General features: G+C 46.2%; 1 protein-coding gene across 1 annotated transcript in view; it reads right to left on the bottom strand.

Moving 5' to 3' along the window:
- ZDHHC9 (zDHHC palmitoyltransferase 9) overlaps positions 1-19,471 on the bottom strand; it is a 245,746-nt gene that overhangs the window by 145,044 nt on the left and 81,231 nt on the right. Inside the window, exon 3 of the mRNA XM_086918808.1 lies at positions 10,822-10,982. Coding sequence (XP_086774934.1) covers positions 10,822-10,982 — 161 coding nt within the window. The remainder of the gene's footprint in view (positions 1-10,821; positions 10,983-19,471) is intronic.

Raw genomic sequence — 19,471 nt, 5'->3', positions numbered from 1 at the left:
TCCCCGCTCCTTTTTGCCCTAGCAATAGAACCCTTGACGGTTTCAGTTCGCACTGAGATGGAGCAATGGGGTATTAAGGTGGGCGACACTGAACGTAATCTCCCTCTATGCCGACGACGCTCTATTCTATTTGACATCCCCCAGTGACTCGCTTCCCGCCTTGATGCGGATTCTGGACCGCTTTGGCGCAGCCTCTGGACTGCGCATCAACCTCGGAAAATCTTTGCTTTTCCCGTTGGCGGGTCCTACCGCCGACCCGGGCGTGGATCTCCCGTGTCTAGAACTTAGGTGGGAGCGAGAGGCATTCCGCTATCTCGGCATTCAGGTGGCCTCGACTGACTAACTCCTGCTGGCCCGCAATGCCGACCGAGTGCTCCGGACCCTAAATCAGTCTGAGTCCTTTTGGAACACACTTCCTCTCTCCCTTATGGGACGATTGGCGGTTGCCAAGATGGTGATGCTCCCTAGAATGTTATATATCTTGCAAAATACCCTGTGCCCGCTTCCCCCTCGCATATTTCGCACGCTCGATTCATTGCTCACATCTTTGCTCTGGGCGGGCGTAGTAGAGTTGCCCTACGCACAGTGGTCCGGAGATGGGAGGAGGGAGGCTTAGAGGCCCCTAGGTTCGACCTTTATTACTATGCGGCACAGCTTCTGCCAGCTGCACGGTGGTTCCCTGATTAAGACAACTGGGAGCTGCAACTACTGATGGGCAGAGCAGACGAGAAGACTCAGAGAGGCTCTGATGCAGGGAAGGGGAGCAGACGCGGCTTTGCCCTACGTGGTACGACACACCGCTGGAGTTTGGCAACGATTTGTAGAGAAGATATTGAGACGAGCCACTTTCATAGGGAGCTGCTGGTGTGGATCTTGGCACCGGTGCTCCGGATGGAGAACGTGTCCTATCGGGAATGGCGGGTCGGAGGATGTGAGACCCTGGCGGATCTCTATCCGGGTGACTCCTGTGTGTCCTTTGAACGGGCCACGGAGTCCTTTGAATTGAACAGGGGGCAATACCTGCACTACAGAGGGCTCCAGGAAATGGCTAAAACAACTAAGCCTCAATTCCCGGAGGCACCGCCGCTGACCCACACCCTCGACATCCTTTTATCATGCAGTAGAGGGAGGAGACTGGTCTCCCTGTGGTACTCAGCCATGAGACGGGATTCGACCCCACCGACCGCTCCGTCCTGGGCGGCCTGGGAGGCGGACCTGGGGGTGGCTCTGGAGCCAGGACAACGCAAACGTAATGGGCTCCTGACCCGGAAAGTCTTGTGTAATGCGCGGTTCAAGCTCATCCACTTTAACTTTGTCCACCATACCTATATAACCCCGGTCTCTCTGAATCGCATTTCTGCGGATAGGCGACACAACTGCCCTAGGTGTGGGGCGGAGAGAGCTGGATTCTTCCATCTAGCCTGGGAGTGCCCGCAGGTCGGTAACTTTTGGAGGGAGGTGGTGGACCATATTGGTCGTGCTACGAAACTGCGGATTACTCTGGATCCGCTCCATTGTCTCTTGGCCCTGGTACCCAAGCCCAAAAAGAGGAACCTGTCCTACAAGTTTCTACAATTATTGCTAGTCTTGGCAAGGCGGCGTGTGGCCATAACTTGGATGGGGCAGAGAGCTCCCGAGATGTCCCTCTGGCTGAGAGATGCTAGAGAATGGTCCCTAGCTGAAGAGACGCATATGCAGCGCACACGCCGTGATGGGAAGCTTCAGGATATCCTGCTTGCCTGGAGAATGATGTGTGCGGAGGGGTTGGCGGATGATGATTCAGATGCCACTAGTACCGAATTGTTCACCCCTAGGGAATCTGCTTCCGAGGGAGACTGGGAGAGAGATGGGTTGGAAGGCTTGGTCCGTGGTGAGGCCCTGCTCAGCGCGCACTAATGTTCCCTGCTGTGTATATTGTGAATTGCTTTGATTCCCGAAGATCTACTTCTAGATGTGATGTCTGCGCCTCGGGCCCCACATGAATGACCTGACTTTTGCACATACTCTACTACTGATGCCACTCACAGGGGGGTTGGTTGTTATATGTTAAAATTGTGTTTTATTGAAAAGCATATCTATCCAGAGGGATAGGGGTAGGATTACATGGAGGACATAGAAGAGCGTGTATATATAAAAAGAAAAATAAGACAAGCGGATATAACGATGTATGCATATTGTTCGCAATACGGCTATGACTACGTGTGACATGCTAGGACTTTACGCCGCCCAGCCTCCGGGATGTGGGCCCAAATGGCTGTGTTTTACCCTGAACGTTTCATGTAGCTAATCCTTGTCCTCAACTCATCGGGGAGGCTATGAAGACCTGTGCCTTCTGTGTTTCCGCAATAAAAAAAATTTTAAATTAAAAAAAAAAAAAAAAGTTACTACTGCCAAAAAACAGTAGTTGTGGTCCAGCACCAACATTGCCAACCACTGATAGGGCACCACCCTCAAAATAAAGCCCCAAAAGCTGTAATATTAAATATATATATATACATTATATATATATATATATATATATATATATATATATATATATATCTTGCTTCTCCACACGCCACAGGCGGGGCACTTCCTGGTCGGGTGCAGTAAACGCGGTGGCGTACCGCGATATAAATCCCAGCTCCAAACTTCCCTCAAATCCTTTAGGAAAGAAAAGCACTCGCGAGGATTCTTTAGCTCAACAGCAGTTTATTCAGAACAAACGCGTTTCGGATTTACATCCTTCGTCAGTGTCGTAACTTACGACACTGACGAAGGATGTAAATCCGAAACGCGTTTGTTCTGAATAAACTGCTGTTGAGCTAAAGAATCCTCGCGAGTGCTTTTCTTTCCTAAAGGATTTGAGGGAAGTTTGGAGCTGGGATATATATATATATATATATATATATATATATATACACACACACACACATATACACACACAAGGTTGTCCCCAACTGGCGAAGCCACAACTCAGCGTGGTATTCCATATACTCAGGTATATGGAATACCACGCTGAGTTGTGGCTTCGCCAGTTGGGGACAACCTTGTGTTTTTATGTTAAGCGGCTGGTCCAGCCGCGGCGAAGCCCCACCGCAACACATGCGGGACCTCCATGCAGGATACTGAGAGGCATTGAGGGACAGCGTGGCCAACACAGGCAAGATGGAACTTTGCAAGCCTCGCAATGAGCACATGCCCAACCGGGTAACTTATTTTAAGAAGGCAGGTACGGAGCCACTTGGTTTATGAACACTTGAGGAGTCATGGCAGCTATGGAGACTACAATGACCAGCATGCCACTGTGCCTATTAGGGCAGGACTCTTTATTTAAATAAATTGCATGTTCTCGAATCCCGTTTTCGGTCTTCTTGCCGCCAGTGAACAAGAGCTGATACGAGGTTGAAACGCGTATGGCAATATTTGTGTACATCGCTGGGCTGCTGCTTACCTGAGTATATGGAATACCACGCCAGTTGGGGACAACCTTGTGTGTGTGTGTGTGTGTGTATATATATATATATATATATATATATATATATATATATATATATATATATATATATATATATATATATATATATATATATATATATATATATATATATATATATATATATATATACACACATACATATATATATATATATTCATCACCTTTCTTGGAAAGAGTGGAGTCGCACACACAACGCGGTTCAATTTCAGCTGATTTATTTATTTTTAAAAAAACGTTATTGTGCAAAACAGAAGAATTACAAGTATGGACCTACAACCCAGAGGCAGGCCGCTAGTAATCATCAAATAAATAGGCAATCAGTGAAATAGCAGCAGGTCCCGGGTAGGTCCAGCAAAAGTACAGGATACACAATCGGCAATAAGGATGCATGCAGGATACGCAATTTTTTATTTTATGAAAAGAACAATGAAAAACAAAGAAACAAACAACTCCAGGCGAAAAGTAGAAAAAATGAAGTCGAGCTCCAACTCTGGGGACCTACCATTATGGATAGGGAATCAGGAGGACACTGAGGAACCGATGGGGGAGGGGGAAGCAGTGGGGAAGTCAGGACTTTCAATCAAGGAGAAAGGTATCGAGGAACCTCAGAGGTCAGGGGGACTGAGAAACCTCAGGGATATCGGCGAAGGGGGGAGTGCAGATGTCTCCACGGTATGCATTGCATTGGCCCCAAATTTTACTCCACGCCCTAGGCTTGCCCCTAGCCAAATACACAGTCTTCTACCTGAACATGCACCAATCAATGTTCTCCTTCCACTTTGACTCGGTGGGAGGGCGTTGGGATCCCCAGAGCTGTGCGATGTCCCTTTTGGCAATCATGTTCCCAAGGGCCGCCCACCGGGTCTGGGCCACATTGTAATCATTCGGCTCCCACACATTCAACAAACACCTTCGAGCATCAGGCAACAGAGCGACCCCAATAACGCACTCCATCACAGCATGCACACGGCGCCAATACGTAGCGACCTCACGGCACTCCCAGAGGATGTGAAGAAAGGTGGCACTCATTCCACAGCCTCGCCTACACAACCCATCCGTCGAATAACCCATGGCAACCAAACGAGGACCAGTTACATACACGCGGGGAAGAATTTTCAGCTGAACAAGGCGGAGACGGGCCGGAATAGCAACCTCTTTAGGAGAGGATAGAGCGGACTGCCAGTCTTCGTCGTCCAATTCCACCCAGTCTCCAGCCCAGATCTCCAGAGGCGCACGAGGAGATCCGCCCGATTGTTGATCAACTTTTTATAGATCAAGGAAATTGTACTATCGGGCAGATGACCGTCAAGTATACGATCCTCAAGTGGGGAAGATTCAGGAACCACAGTACCGGCCGTGAAGACAGACAGTAAAGCATGACGCACCTGTGCGTATCTAAAGAACTCCCGCTCACTCAAGTCATATTCACTCCAAAGCTCCGCGAAAGTTTTAACTGCACCCTTCACCCAAAGATCACCTACTCTGTTCAATCCAATCATATCCCAGTTCTCAAAACCTTTTGTCTTCCAGAGGCACCCCAACCGTTCCAAAGCAAACAAAGGGGTCGCCTGCGTCAATCGATCATTCCATCCCAGAGCCACATTTGCATCGTTCCACACACGCACTGCAATTTTAGTAGGTCCCGTAAGTTTCCTCCCCGCCGTCCGAGAGTAGAGTCGCCACCGGGCAACAAGTATTTGTCCATAGCGTAGGCAGGATTCGGCCCGGGAGCGTATGTGGCATGGTTAATTACGGACAACTGGGAAGCCCAATTGTACCTCCTGATGTCCGGGAGAGCAATACCCCCATCGTACCAGGGGAGAGTCAGTTTCAAGAGAGCAATGCGCGCTCGGCCGTCCCAAACAAGTCTCCTCTGGAGTCCCTCAACCTCCCGAAAGGAGCGTGCAGGAATAATGTCAAAGGAGTTCTGAAGTGCATAAAGGAATCGGGGTAGGGACATCATTTTAAACAGCGCCGCTCGACCAAGTGGGGACAGTGGCAGTCTGCGCCAACGATCCACGTCGAGCTTAAAGCGGCGCAAAGGAGGAAGGAGATTATGTTCGTAATGGGCAGCCGAGTCCAACGATATATAAACCCCTTAATATTTGAAGGCGGAATGGGAAACCTGAAATGGATACTTGGTCGGGGGAGGGGGGGGGGGTTCAGGGGGGGGGGTGGGGAGACCACCAGAAATTACATATACGCAGGACTTAGACCAGTTGATAATCAACCCGGAGTTCTTACCAAAGGAAGTTAGGACATCAAAAAGGATGTTCAGCGACTTACGGGGGGAGGTAAGGTACAGGAGAATATCATCTGCGTATAATGACACCCGGTCTTCAAAGTCAGGGGTCCAGCGAATGCCTTTTATCGAGGGTTCCCATCGAAGCCAGGCAGCAAGCGGTTCCAGGGTGAGGGCAAAGAGCAGGGGGGACAGCGGACACCCCTGTCTAGTACCCCTCCCAAGAACGAAAGGCTGGGAAACTCTACGGTTAACAACCACCCGAGCCAGAGGGTCCTAGTACAATAGCCTCACCCAACTAATGAATCCCGCACCGAACCCAAACTTCTCAAGTGTGGCCCAAAGATACGGCCACTCTATTGTATCAAAGACCATCGTGGCGTCTAATGAAGCCAAAATGGCTGGTTCAGACAGAAGCTCCGCCCTTGCAAGAACGCCATAAAGGCGGCGCAGGTTCAGAGCCATGTTCCGGTGCGGGATAAAGCCGGATTGATCCGGATGGACCAGATCACAGATAACAGTGAGTTGCAAGAACCTTCGCAAGGATTTTAGGCTCAGCGTTTAGTAGAGAGATAGGTCGGTATGAGGCACAACGGTCATGAGGCTTGCCCTCTTTGGGAATCACCACTATGGTAGCCAAGCGCTGATCAACGGAAGGTAGCCAAGGTCACGCGCCTCCGCGAACATGTCACGGAGGTACGGTGCGACCTTGTCCGGGCGAAGTTTATATAGTTCGATGGGCAGGCCGTTTGGCCCCATGGCTTTACCGGATCGGAGGAAACAAATGCCAGTAGCTATCATCAACTGACAACGATACCTCCATACTCTCTCCGTCCTCTTCGGACAATCAGGGTAGCGTGATATCCCTCAGCAAAAGCCGAGAGTCATCCTCGTCTCTGTCGGACACCGGGGAGTAGACCACACGAAAATAGTCAGCAAAAGATTCCACAATCTCACCAGGGTCAGTCATCTCCACACCCTCGGAATTATAAAATCATAGGGACCACACGGTTCGCTCTCTCCTTATCAAGCAAGGCAATCAGCTTACCCGCCTTGTCACCAACGTCATACACTCTACCTTGTTGTTCTCTGTACATCGATTTGGCAGCCTCTGTCACAAGGGATTTGTAATCAAACTGTTTCAAGCTAAGGGTGTGGAGTCTATCCCGGGTGACACCCGTATCTAGGTCATCTTCTAGGCCCAGTATTTCAGCCTCAAGACTCTCGACCTCCCCATCCCTCGCTTTCTTGGTCTCTGCTATTAACGATAGGGCGTGTCCGCGAATAACAGCTTTAAAGGCCTCCCATAAGGACACCGAGGACGAAACAGACCCCTCATTCAGCTGATTTATTAAGCGGCTCCGTTTACCTAATGCATTTCAACCGTAACTTCGGTCTTCTTCGGAGGAGGAGGAGCACGGCACATATCACGGGCAGCGCTTCAACTTACAAAGGCCATATCGGTGCTTCATATTTATTGTCCAGCCCTCCAATGGGCGTTTCTTTCAACCTCAAGCATCCTGGTCATTGTAGTTGCTTCACCGCTAATGGTAGTATCCCTTCAATGGGTGATAATTTCTGCCAAGTTTCTAAGCTTCGCGTTACCCCGACAATTCTTTTCCGACATTGCTGAGGCCATGTATATATACACACACACAAAAAAAGAAGGAGAACTCTGGGTAGTTCTCAGTTTAGGTGGAAAGCAGCTCCTGTTAGAGCACTCAACACCAGCGACACTCTAGATCTGCTCACCTCAAATGTCTGTTTTTCTATCAAAAGCTTTAAGAATGGGATTAGCACAGTGCCATCCACGCCGAGATAGAATAGGACAAAGTCTTTTGCCATTTCTACAGCAAAGTCTTTAATCATAGGACGAACAGTGCTGTCCTTGTCGAGCTGTAAAATGACAAAAGCCATTTATCACTCCAGGCACAGTATTACAGCTCTGAAATGGTAAAATACCAACTCAAGCCAACCTGAAATGAGTAAAAGCAACCCCTGACACAGTGTTTTGTCTAATTAGAGCTCTTCAGAGAGGTATAGCTTTGTCCAGACACAAGGGAGCAACCAGTAGAAGTCAAAACAAAACCCTTTCAAGCACATTCTATGTTCTATGTTTCGGCTTCCAATAGCCTTCTACTGGACCATAGAGTCCTCCGCATCTAGACTGCATTTCGAAAGTGCTCAGTATATATACACATTTCTTTTTCCACTTTAGGTCTGACTGCCTAACGTTTCAAGGCTTTCGTAGCAGTGTTGTTGGCCAGGCTGCTTCCAAGGCCATCAGAGCCAGAAGAACATGCAAAAGCCACCACTGCTTCTTAATCAGTTTAACCTTAGTAGCCTTAGTTATTCCTATTACCAAGTAATATTTTCTAAAAAAGGAACATCATAAAGAAGTAGTAATGTGAGGAAAAGCAGAAGGATAAAGGATATACAAAATTTGGACACAAAAAAAATGTAATTGTTGGAATTGGATTCACAAGCAGATCAATAAAAGACTGATTTTCACAAAGACAAAATAGTTCATTGTTATATTCTATTAGGTCAGACATGCCGGGAAGATTAAAAAGAAAGTGGAGAACTCTTGATAAACAAGGATTTATTCACACTTTAGCTGGTTCTCCACCCATCTTTAATCCCAATGTCGACGCCATGGAAAATGACATTGCGGATTGGTTAAGGTTGGCTAGTGACATACATGCCCCCCGATTAAATTCTCTCATACTAGACACAATGATGCTCATAAATGTTTTACTATCGAACTAAGATCAAAAACTCAAGCTCTGTCAACTAGAGAGGCTTTGTTACAACATTGAAGACGGACAACAGTTTTTGCTAGCCCGTAAGGAGTATAATAAGGCTATATTGTCTGCTAAAGCTGCTTACTTTTCAGCAATAATACTCAATGCCCATAATAAAACCAAGGAAGTTTTTTAAATAGTCAACGATCTAAGCAGTGATGAAAGAATATTACCTAACCAGGCCCCCACTTAAGAGATGTGTAATTCTCTAAATAATTATTTCCTGGAAAAAATTGCCCTCATTAAGTCCAGTATTCCCCTCACTATTAATATGGAACCACAGAATGACATCTCCAGAAACTCAGTCACTATGAACCACTTCTAAGTATCATGCCCTAATATCCTCTTCGACCTACTGACCCGCGTTAAGTCAGGTTCCCCCAATGATTGCTGCCCACCTTTTATTCTCAAGGCTTAGCACTACGACATAGCATCCTCCCCTTCCTGAACGAATCTCTAGTCAAGGGGGTGGTACACAGTGCTTTTAAGAACGCTTTGATAGTCCCTCCCTTGAAAAAGCCCGGGGCAGATCCTCTAGCCCCCTCTAACTACCACTCTTCTTCCCTGTTTCGCCAAGATCTTGGAGGCCCATGTGGCCAGATGTTTGTCGAACTTTATCGAACAAACTGAATACCTGGAGCAAAATCAAGCAGGCGTTCGGCCAGCTCATTCCACGGAGTCTGTAATCCTCGCAGTTTTGGATACATTGAGTTAATTCCGATAAGGGGACTTCCCAGGCTTTGGTGCTTTTGGATTTGTCAGCGGCGTTTGACACGGTCGACCATAACATCTTATTGAACCGTGTTGAACAAGCAGGTAGCAGAGGTTCTGCCTATAACTGGATCAAGTCGTTTCTTACAGGCAGACCGCAAGCAGTACGTCTTGGTACCCTTACTGCACTCAAAGTGACCACCTTGTGTGGTGTCCCGCAGGGCTCATCCCTGTCGCCACTGCTATTTAATCTCTACCTTAGGCCTTTGATCTACTCACTAAAAAATAGGAAAAGAACCATCTTTAATTAAGCAGATGACCTCCAGTTGATCTTCCCTTTGGACTCTCCTAACGCTGCTGCGGAATTTCAAACCACCATGCTCCACATTCAGCGTTGGATGGATAGTAACCATTTAAACCTCAACCCAGCCAGGAGGGAACTGGTGTTGCCTGGGAAGAGCAAGGACTGCTGGGGACCACATTTTTGGCCTAGTGAATTGGGTCCTCCCCCTACTGCGTCCCCTTTCATACAAAGTCTAGGGGTCGTAATTAAAGCTGACCTCTCACTTAGAGGACAAGTGGGTGCTGTGATCTCCACCAGTCTATACCAACTACGCAAAATCAGGAAGATCGCTCACTTGTTGACGCACTCAGCCCTAGTTCAGGTTGTGATAGCGTTGGTCCTCTCACGCCTGGATTTTTCAAACTCCCTCTACATCGGTTTGCCCCAGTATCTGCTCAAACGATTGCAAATAGTTCAGAACCAGGCGGCTAGATTAATCTATAAGCAGCCAAAATGGCATTCTGCCAGGGCCTTGTTGATGAAGCTTCACTGGTTACCCGTGAAGCAACGTGCTCCATTCAAAACTGGCTGTCTAGCTTTTAAAGCACTGAATTGCAATAGTCCAAAATTCATCAATATCATGATCAATAAGCACATCACCCGGCGCAATTTACGTTCAGCTCATCTTCATCTTCTTACTGTCCCGGCTATCAAACTTAAACGGCAGGGAGGCTGCAGGTTTTCCTATCTGGCCCCTACCTTTTGGAACTCCCTCCCATTGACAATTAGAAGCTGTGATAACCTACTTGAATTTAGAAAGGCCCTGAAAACATGGCTGTTTGGGTTAGCCTTTTAAATGGGTCCTTACGTAACAACCTGATGCATGATCAGCGCCATGAAACCTTTGGTGGCGGTGCGCTTTACAAGTAACTGATAACATAACAGAACATAAACTTCATTATGTGACACCCTTGTCAGTTTTAAATGTCTAACATACTTAGTCCAATCAGATGTGAAATGTATAACAAAGTATTTGAGAAGTTCTGATGGAGTTTAGGATCATTTTGATAAATTAAGTTTGAGAAAAACAAGTAAGATGCCAGAATTATACTTGATTGGGAGAAAAATCGCTCATATATCCGACGATTGGAAGCATTAGGCTTTTCATAGAAAAACTGCAAATAACCCAGATGAATGTGTTATTCTCCTACCTCCAAGACAAAATTACACCTGAACTTTTACTTCCTCTTTATTTATTCCACCCAACATGCCCTACAAAATTTTCCACGTTAAGTCCACATACCAATCTCCATCTCGATAAAGGCAGCTTCCTCAGGCAGGGCACGCGGTATTACCCCAGGGTCACTGAAACTTGTCCGCAGGAGTGTTGCCATGGCAAAGAAGAAAAGAACAACTGCAAAGACTGGGATAGCTGGAGACAGGTGGACAGCGAGGTAGCGGCACCTGTAATGAAAAGGGAGCACACAATTTGGCACCATACATTAAATGTAAAGCATGGCAACTATGAAGGAACACTGAAAGCAAAATAACGCAAATCAGGTCTATAAACCAGGTCAAATCAAACCTTGTTTGTTGTAGAGTGCCCATTTATTTACACACACACACATACATATACATATACATGCATGCACATGCATATATACCCACACACACATGTACATATATACCCACACACACATGTACATATATACCCACACACACATGTACATATATACCCACACACACATGTACATATATACCCACACACACATGTACATATATACCTACACACATATACCTACACACACACATATACCTACACACACACACATATACCTACACACACACACACATACACACAAAGAAATGTGCCTTTATATTTAATTAAACAATTGAACTTGCTGCAAGATAATATTGACCCTCGCATTCAGGACTTCATGTCCCAGCATATGTCAAACCCTGCACTGAGCATACGCCCACAGGGGGGCGGTGATGAAACTCATTAAAACTGCAAAATAAAAGGAGTGAGAGGCTCAGGTGTTTCATTGTTGGCAGCCCGAGAAGGGGATTTTTCCACAAAACGCGTTGGCATTTGGAATTATTAAGAGCAGGAAGGCAGGCGGCATCAAGGAGCCGCATGGCGAGGCTCTGCTGAGTGACCTAATGCTTCAGGGCACTTTGGACTATAAAATTAACACTGCAGCCTGGACGTGAGGAGGAGCACCGTGGCTGATAAAGCTGGAAGAGAAATCCACACACCAGCAGGGTGAGGAGGTTTTGCACGAATCAAGACAGTATCAGCACAGTGCCTAAATATGCCAAATTAAGCCTGCCAAATGCTCTACACCTTCTATAGGATAAAGAAATGTGTCTTTATATTTAATGAAACAGTTGAACTTACTGCAAGATAATAATGAAGCTCGCATTCAGGACTTCATGTCTCAGCATATATCAAAACCTGCACTGAGCATACGCCCACTGGGGGTGGTAATGTAACTCATTAAAGCTGCAAAGTAAAAGGAGTGCGAGGTTCAGGTGTTTCATTGTTGGCAGCCCGAGAAGTAGGAGCTTTTTCCTCGAAACGCGTTGGCATTTGGAATAATTAAGAGAAGGAAGGAAGACTATCAAAGAGCCGCATGGCGAGGCTCTGCTGAGTGACCACCTAGTGCTTCAGGGTACTTTAGACTATATCCACACACACACACACACACACACATATGTACCTACACACACATACCTACACACATACATACACACACACACACATATACACACACACAACATACATATTCACTGAAAAAAACAATGTTCAGGGACGTTATAGTTACGAATTAGCATTTAAAAAACGTTAGAAATTCACTGGAAAAAAAAAACAATTTTCAGGGACGTTCTAGTAAGTTGGAGGTTTCACTTGTACAAAACTAGAGAGATGTGGCCATTATATAGTTAGCTGAGCAAACTATAACTCACAATGCACTGCTGATGACATCACATTACATCACTCATGACATGGTCAGTGACAGCACTGATGACATTATCTAGTGATGGAGTGTTTCTAAAAAGTTTTAGAATGTTATATGTGTATATACACCACGGTGTGTTGAAGAACGAGTGGGTGTACGAGTGAATGAATAGATGATTTAGTGGGTGCGTGACTGACTGTATAAGTGAGTGATTGAACAGGTCTTAGTGAATGCATGGGTGAATGACTAATCTTGGTGAACGTCTATCAGTCTGTCAGTTGGGGTGTAAGTGGCTGCATGGGTTGGTGAGTGTCTATATGGGTTAATGATTGGTTGCGTACCTGTATGTGTGCCTATGTGTGGGTGGGTGGGGGTGTTGTGTAGCATTTTAGAATCCAAGCGTAATTTACCGATTCATGTCCTTATATAGGTATAAATCACATTGTCCTTATATAGACATAGAAATCATACCCATATTTAGACAGAACCCATCCAGTCCAAATACAGGCATGGCTACTTCCACTAGTTCCAAAAAGCCACAACGATTTCTTGGAAAACTCGTCTTCAGCAGTCAGGGAAATCCCCTTACTTGAATATTGATTTGTCCTAGAAATCATGGAGTTTAAGGAACTACCATTCCCCTGGGGTTCTTTGGTGACGTATTATGTCCGACTTTACATCAAACTAGGCACCTTCAAGGTATAAATATGCCTACACTTGCCCTAGCAAACACAAAGTGGTTCGGAGCAGCTCGACCATCTACTTGTCCGACGCAGCTCGCTACAGCAAGTGCTGAAGGAAGCTGACCCTCCAGCTGACGCACTGACAGAGAGGCTGCCTTTTTTGTCGCCGAGAATCCAGCTGTTGTGGGGTGTTGGGAAATAGAGTCCGAGACAGACATACCAGACCTCCTTCATTCTAAAACCAAGGTACGGAGCTCATTAGACCCCAAGAGAAATCTTGGTTAGATTCTTGGCAAAGAAAAAGTAAACCTATGCTACACCTCACTTACTTCTTCCCTCGTACTAGACTTAGGTTAGGTACATTGGTGTAGGTGCATTTTAGAAGCACCAGTTGAGTACTTTTTAGCCTTTGTTATTTGTGTATGTATATATCTATGGTCTAGAAACCATACAATGATTTTACAGTATTATTTTATAATACTCGTCTTACTGTACGCATTATACTTTGCAACCAGTATGATTGTAGCAGTTCAGTTTACTTGCTTGAGAAAGAAGACTGTTCAATAAAACCCTTTTATTGAAAACGCCCATCTCTCTATTTCTCTGCACCTCTGATGAAACGAAGCATGCACGATTGACTGAGTAAAGTATCTATCTATTGTTTCCACGACTCTGAAGATCAGTTTTATTCTTGGGGAAACAAAGTTGTCATGTTAATGCGGTTGTCAGAAACGAATCCCTTCTTGTTTATTCGAGAAAGTTTCTGGTGACCTCTGAGCTAGCACTCACAATTAAGTCTAATATTTTCGATAGAGACCTAGTAGACATAAGTCCTACGTCAAATCTATAGGATATATTATTCCAATGTGCAGAGCCTATTGGGAATATAGGAACTACACTACAAGGGGCTGTGTGACTCCCTGCATGGATGTATGAGTGGGTGAATGCCTGGGTGTATGGGTTCATGAGTGAGTGTGAGGGGACGGTAGGGTTGAGTGAGTGTGCGTACGGCTGTGTAGGTGAGTGTATAGATGTCTCGTGGTGCATATGTGAAAGGCAGCATATGTGGGTGTTGGAGTATATAAATGACTGAGCATGTGTGAGTGGCTATGAGTATGAATGTGTGCTTGTGTCATTGATTGAAGAAGAGAGTTACTATATGTACGAATAAGTGAGGTGGTGTGTGTATAACTATAGGCGAGTAAATGGCAATATGATTGATTATTTGGGTGACTAGGTGTGTGAGTAACTATGGGTGAGTGGTGGTGTGAGTGCATATATCAGTGGCTGTATTGATGAGTGACTGTGTGTATGGGTGACTGTATGGGTGAGGATGTGTGAGTAGACCTATGAATCAGTGAGTGGGTATGTACTAGCTGGTATTGGTGTGTCTATGGTTTTGATAATGGCAGTGTGCATTTTCGAGTGGGTTGTATGAAAGGTTATATTAGGGTGTGAAGAGGTGCATCAGATATTAAGTGGATGTCGTCATCAGTGATGTAATAAGAGACATCAGCAGTGCATTCCGGGTGCACAAGTTCTAGTTAGCTCAGCTAACTAGAATGGCTACATTTCTCTGGTTTTGTACAAATTCAATGTCAGCCCAACTAGAACGTCCCCGATACCTATTTTTTTCAGTAAATTTCTACAGTTTTTAAATGCTAATTTCTAACTATGCCTACATAGGTAGGACGTGCAGAAAGAGGAAGAAAGGTGCAGAAAAAAGATGTGCAGAAAGAACCAATAGCTGTGCAGAAAGAACCAACAGAGGTGCAGAAAGAGGCCTACTTCGACTGTACCTTACAACAGACTCATACAAAGTAGACTAATCACTAATCCTTCTCCAAAGAGGTCTTAAACCTCACTTTTGTCATGAAGGTTGTAAAGTTATGCATGCTCTGGAAATGTATGTACAAAAAAGGTGTATGCATTTCTTTCTGCTCATAATACAGGGCAAATGAGTATTCAATAGCATATTTGAGGGGCTCTATAACAATGATATACATAAGACATGTTTTCCAGTGCAATCGAAAGACAGAGCAGAACTAAGAAGATTTACCACCTATAGGAGAAGTACGCACTTTTTAAGTTACCATCTTCAAATGCATAACATGTGAGAATCCATATATAAGTAGACACATAACTCAATCACGAGAGCACGCAGACCTTTAAACTTGACAGCTTGCACTTCCCATTTGAATACAGAAAGAGGCGAGAAAAAGTACAGAAAGAAGAAAAAATTGAAGAAGAAAAACAAGAGGTGCAGCAAGAGGCAAGAGAGGTGCAGCAAGAGGCAAGAGGTGCGGCAAGAGAGGTGCAGCAAGAGGCAAGAGAGGTGCAGCAAGAGGCGTGCAGCAAGAGGGGTGCAGGAGGAAGCAAGAGGGGTGCAGGAGGAAGCAAGAGGGGTGCAGAAACAAGCTACAGAGGTGCAGAACAATGCAAGAACAGTGCAGAAAGAAGCAACAGAGGTGCACACAGACAAGAGGGTTGCAGAAAGACAAGAGAAGTACAGAAAGAAGCAACAGAGGTGCAAAAGGAGGCAAGTGAACTGCAGAAAGAGGCAAGTTGCAGAAACAGGGAACAGGGGTGCAGAAAGAGGCGAGGAAGGTGCTGAAAGAGGGAAGAAGGTGCAGAAAGAGGCCAGAGGGGTGCAGAAAGAGGCAAGAGGGGTGCAGAAAGAGTGCAGAAAGAGGCCAGAGGGGTGCAGAAAAAGTAAGAGAGGCCACGCTTCCTTTCTCTACCACTCTGCAAACGCACCTCCTGGCGCGCTCTTGGATGGGGGGATGAAGTCCCCTTGCCTACTGAGGGTCCCTGGGGCCAACTAGCCCCCCTGTTACCTCTAGTAAGCTGCACACAGCTGGATTGCTGAGACTGGTCAAAGGCCACACACCCTTTTTAGACCACTCTGCAAACAAGCCTCCTGTCACATTGCTGCTAGGGGGATTAAGTCCACTTAAGTCCAGAGGTCCTCAGGACTCAAGGGGACCCAATTACTCCACCAGCAGTGTGCCAAAAGGAGAGTTTGCAGAGTGGTGTAAAAAGGGGCGTGGCCTCCTACCACCTCTCAGCAAACCAGCTGTGTAGGGCTTACTGAAGCTACCTGGTGGGCTTGTTGGCCCCCAAAGACTCTTAGGAATCAATGGGGCTTAATACCCCAACCCAAAACAGATCAGGAAGCTCGTTTGCAGAGTGGTGCAGGGAGGGGGCGGGGCCTCCGGCAAGTTGTCGGTTTCTCTTATTTTGTTAGGGGGCACCGTCTCAAAGTATTTTTGGGCCCTGTGGACCCTATCCTCCAGGGCCTGAGACTTTTTTTTATTTGTTAAGAAACGGGAAGGGCGCGGCGTGGCACCACCCCCTCCGGAGGCCATTTTTGTCCCTGGGGACCACATCCCCCGGTCTTTGCCACTTCTCCATTTTTTTTAAATTAATTTTATTACAGGAGGGTGCTGCGTGACCCCATCCCCGGGGCCTGGCCTCAACGTTGGGGACCACAGGGGGAGCCCCACTGTCACAGCTGGCTCCCCGCCACCTGCGTGAGCCAGCATTGCTTTTGGACAAGGGGAGCTGCAGAAGAAGCAAGAGCAGTTTTTTGCTCTCACTTCCATTAAGCGAAGCACAGGTTTGCAATGGCAGGGCAGGAGCAGTGCTCCCGCCCTGTTATTGCACACGCAATGTCCCGGGGTTAAGCACCCCGGGACATTGCTGGAGCCAGCCCCGAGGGGTGGCGGTCCCTAGGGTCTAGGAGGGCTACTGGAGGGGGGCCGTGCGGTCCCCCTCCCAACATGAACATAACCCCAGTGAGGTGGTGGTCCCCGGGGCAGTGTGGGGGGCTCGAGTCCCCTCTACACTTACAATTTTTAGTAGCCCAGAAGAGGTGGCGGTCCACGGGGTTGGGGGAAATCGCGAGGCACCCCGCTCACAATTAAGGAAAGCTCCAAGGAGGTGGCAGTCCCCAGGGCTAAGGGATGGCTGCGTGCCCCCTGTGCATAATTAATAAAGCCCCAGGGAGGAGACGGTCCCTCCCAATCAGAATTATGCTTGGTAGGGTTTGCAGATCCACAACTGTCACCAGATGGATTATTTTTTTTTTTTATTTCTCAGGAACAATTGAACGGATTTACACCATAAAAAAAAATGAACGCTTTCTGAACCGAGAGCTACCTTTTTGCCAAATTTGGTGTAATTCCGTGCAGTTCGGGCTGTAGCTTTGTCCAAAGTTTCCAATGGAAATTAACATGGAGAAAACACGTTTTGGGACCAGCTTTTTTTCTCTCCCCCCACTTGACGAATCACCCCGAAACTTAAGACAGAAGCGCCCCGTTAGTTTAAAAAATTTCCTAAGATTTGTCAAATAGCGCCAAAGATACTGGCAAAAGAAAAAACGCTTTTCCTATCGAAACTAGGTGCTAAATATAGGTTTCCTATTATATAATATATATATATATATATATATATATATATATATATATATATATATATATATTCACATACACACACACACGTATAGATAGTACATTAATTTATAAATCTATTTAGTTTGCACTAGAACGAATATCGAATAAAAAAATCTCAAGACTGCCACTTATGAAATATTTCTTTAAGAAACCATGTCAAACCAGGGCTACCTTAAAATAAGAAACTAAATGTACGTAAATGAGCATCTAAAATATAATTGCAAAGAAAATCAAAAGATGTTAACCCTTTGGGGTTGAGATACAACACCAAAGGCTTCCATAGCATGAGTTTGTTAACCATGCGATTGTCTAGTTTCTGGTTTCCAGCACAGTTGCACTCTGAGACTAGTGGAACTTTGAGACAATTTGCGTCTGTTAGACCTGGACCATTGGTGTGGGTCTCCCTTCCATTTTTTGCTGTTGCCTCAAGTGTTTTCGCTGGCATTAGTTGCTTTGGGCACTTTGCCACTGTTATCCAGTGCCACAGTGCAAGTGCTCCCTATTGTAAATTGATGTATGGATTAGTGATTCCATGTTTGGCTATTTTGGTATACTTGTCAGACCCTAGTCTAGTGCACTGAGTGTGCCAGGGCGTGTAATCCAAATGCTGCTGGTGGGCCTGCAGCACTGGTTGTGCCACCCACAGAAGTAGCCTAGTAACATGTGCCTAAGGTCTGCCATTGCAGAGCCTGCGTGCAGTCTGGAAGCGTTTCGCCGTCACTGCTGCAGTCGTAGCAACTCCGAAGGAGGGTGTCGCCGCTGTAGTTGTCGCACTGCACCGCATCAGGAGAAGAATCGCAACGAGGTCGGAGCGTGTCACTGTCGCTGTGCCTGCCGTCGCAAACCCTAAGTAGGAGGGTGTCGCCGCTGGAACGGTCGCATCGCGCCGCATCGACCAAGAGCACCTCACATCCCCGAGATGCGCGCCGCCGTCTGAGCTGCTGCCATCGCATCTAGGATGTCGCCACTGTAGTTGTCACATTGAGCGGAAGCGTCACGCATCATGGAGGAGAGCATCGCAGCTGGAGCTGTTGCAGTCGCATCGTAAGGGTGTCGCTGCTGCAGTCCACGCATCGAACCGAGGACTTCTCGCATCCCCGAGAAGCGTGCCTCATCTGGAAATTCTAAACGTCTTTATTTCTTTGTATCTGAACTTTGCCGCATTTCCCATCGCTGTGACATTGCTGGTCTTGGAAGCGCAACGCAACTAACGTAAATTGACGCAGAGTGTCGCATCTAAGAACTGAATTGAACGAAGCTTAAATCTTCCATCTTAAAGTAATCATAGTGTGTATTTTTGGCGTTTATGGTCTTGTGGTAACTCTATATAAAGTCTACTTATTTTTTATATAAAACCTGAGTGGTGTCCATTTGTGGTGTTGTCACTGGGTTACTGTACGTGGTCACAACTGCTTAACTTACAACGCCTCTGAAATAAGCCTGGACTGCTCGCGCCACGCAGCCTAGAGGGTGAGAATGGGTTATTTTAGGAGTGTAATCCCCTTGTTCTGACTAGAGGAGAGGGTCCCTATTTGTCACAAGTACCTACCTGTGCCAACTAGAGACCCCCAAATCGTACAGTGGCTCATCAGGTTTTCTGCTAAATGTTTTTCTTCAGTTTGTTTTGCATTCATTATGTTGTACTGATGTTTGTATAAACATTATAAAACTACTAGTCACACATAAAAGGAGTTGAAGTCACAGGGCCATAGAGGCATCAATAAAAATTAAATGGAAAGAAAAGGTCAAGGACAACATTTTATGTTGTTGGAGATTCAGGCCGGAAGCAAAGGGGAACATACAGTCTAAAGTGAGAATCAGATCTGCGAGTCTTTCCAGTTTCCAAGGTTCTT

Source organism: Lissotriton vulgaris, chromosome 4_1, assembly GCF_964263255.1.
Source record: "Lissotriton vulgaris chromosome 4_1, aLisVul1.2, whole genome shotgun sequence".
NCBI classification, from domain to species: Eukaryota; Metazoa; Chordata; class Amphibia; order Caudata; family Salamandridae; genus Lissotriton; species Lissotriton vulgaris.
Note: the sequence above shows the minus strand (reverse complement) of the source record. Positions and strands in the feature narration are given on the sequence as shown.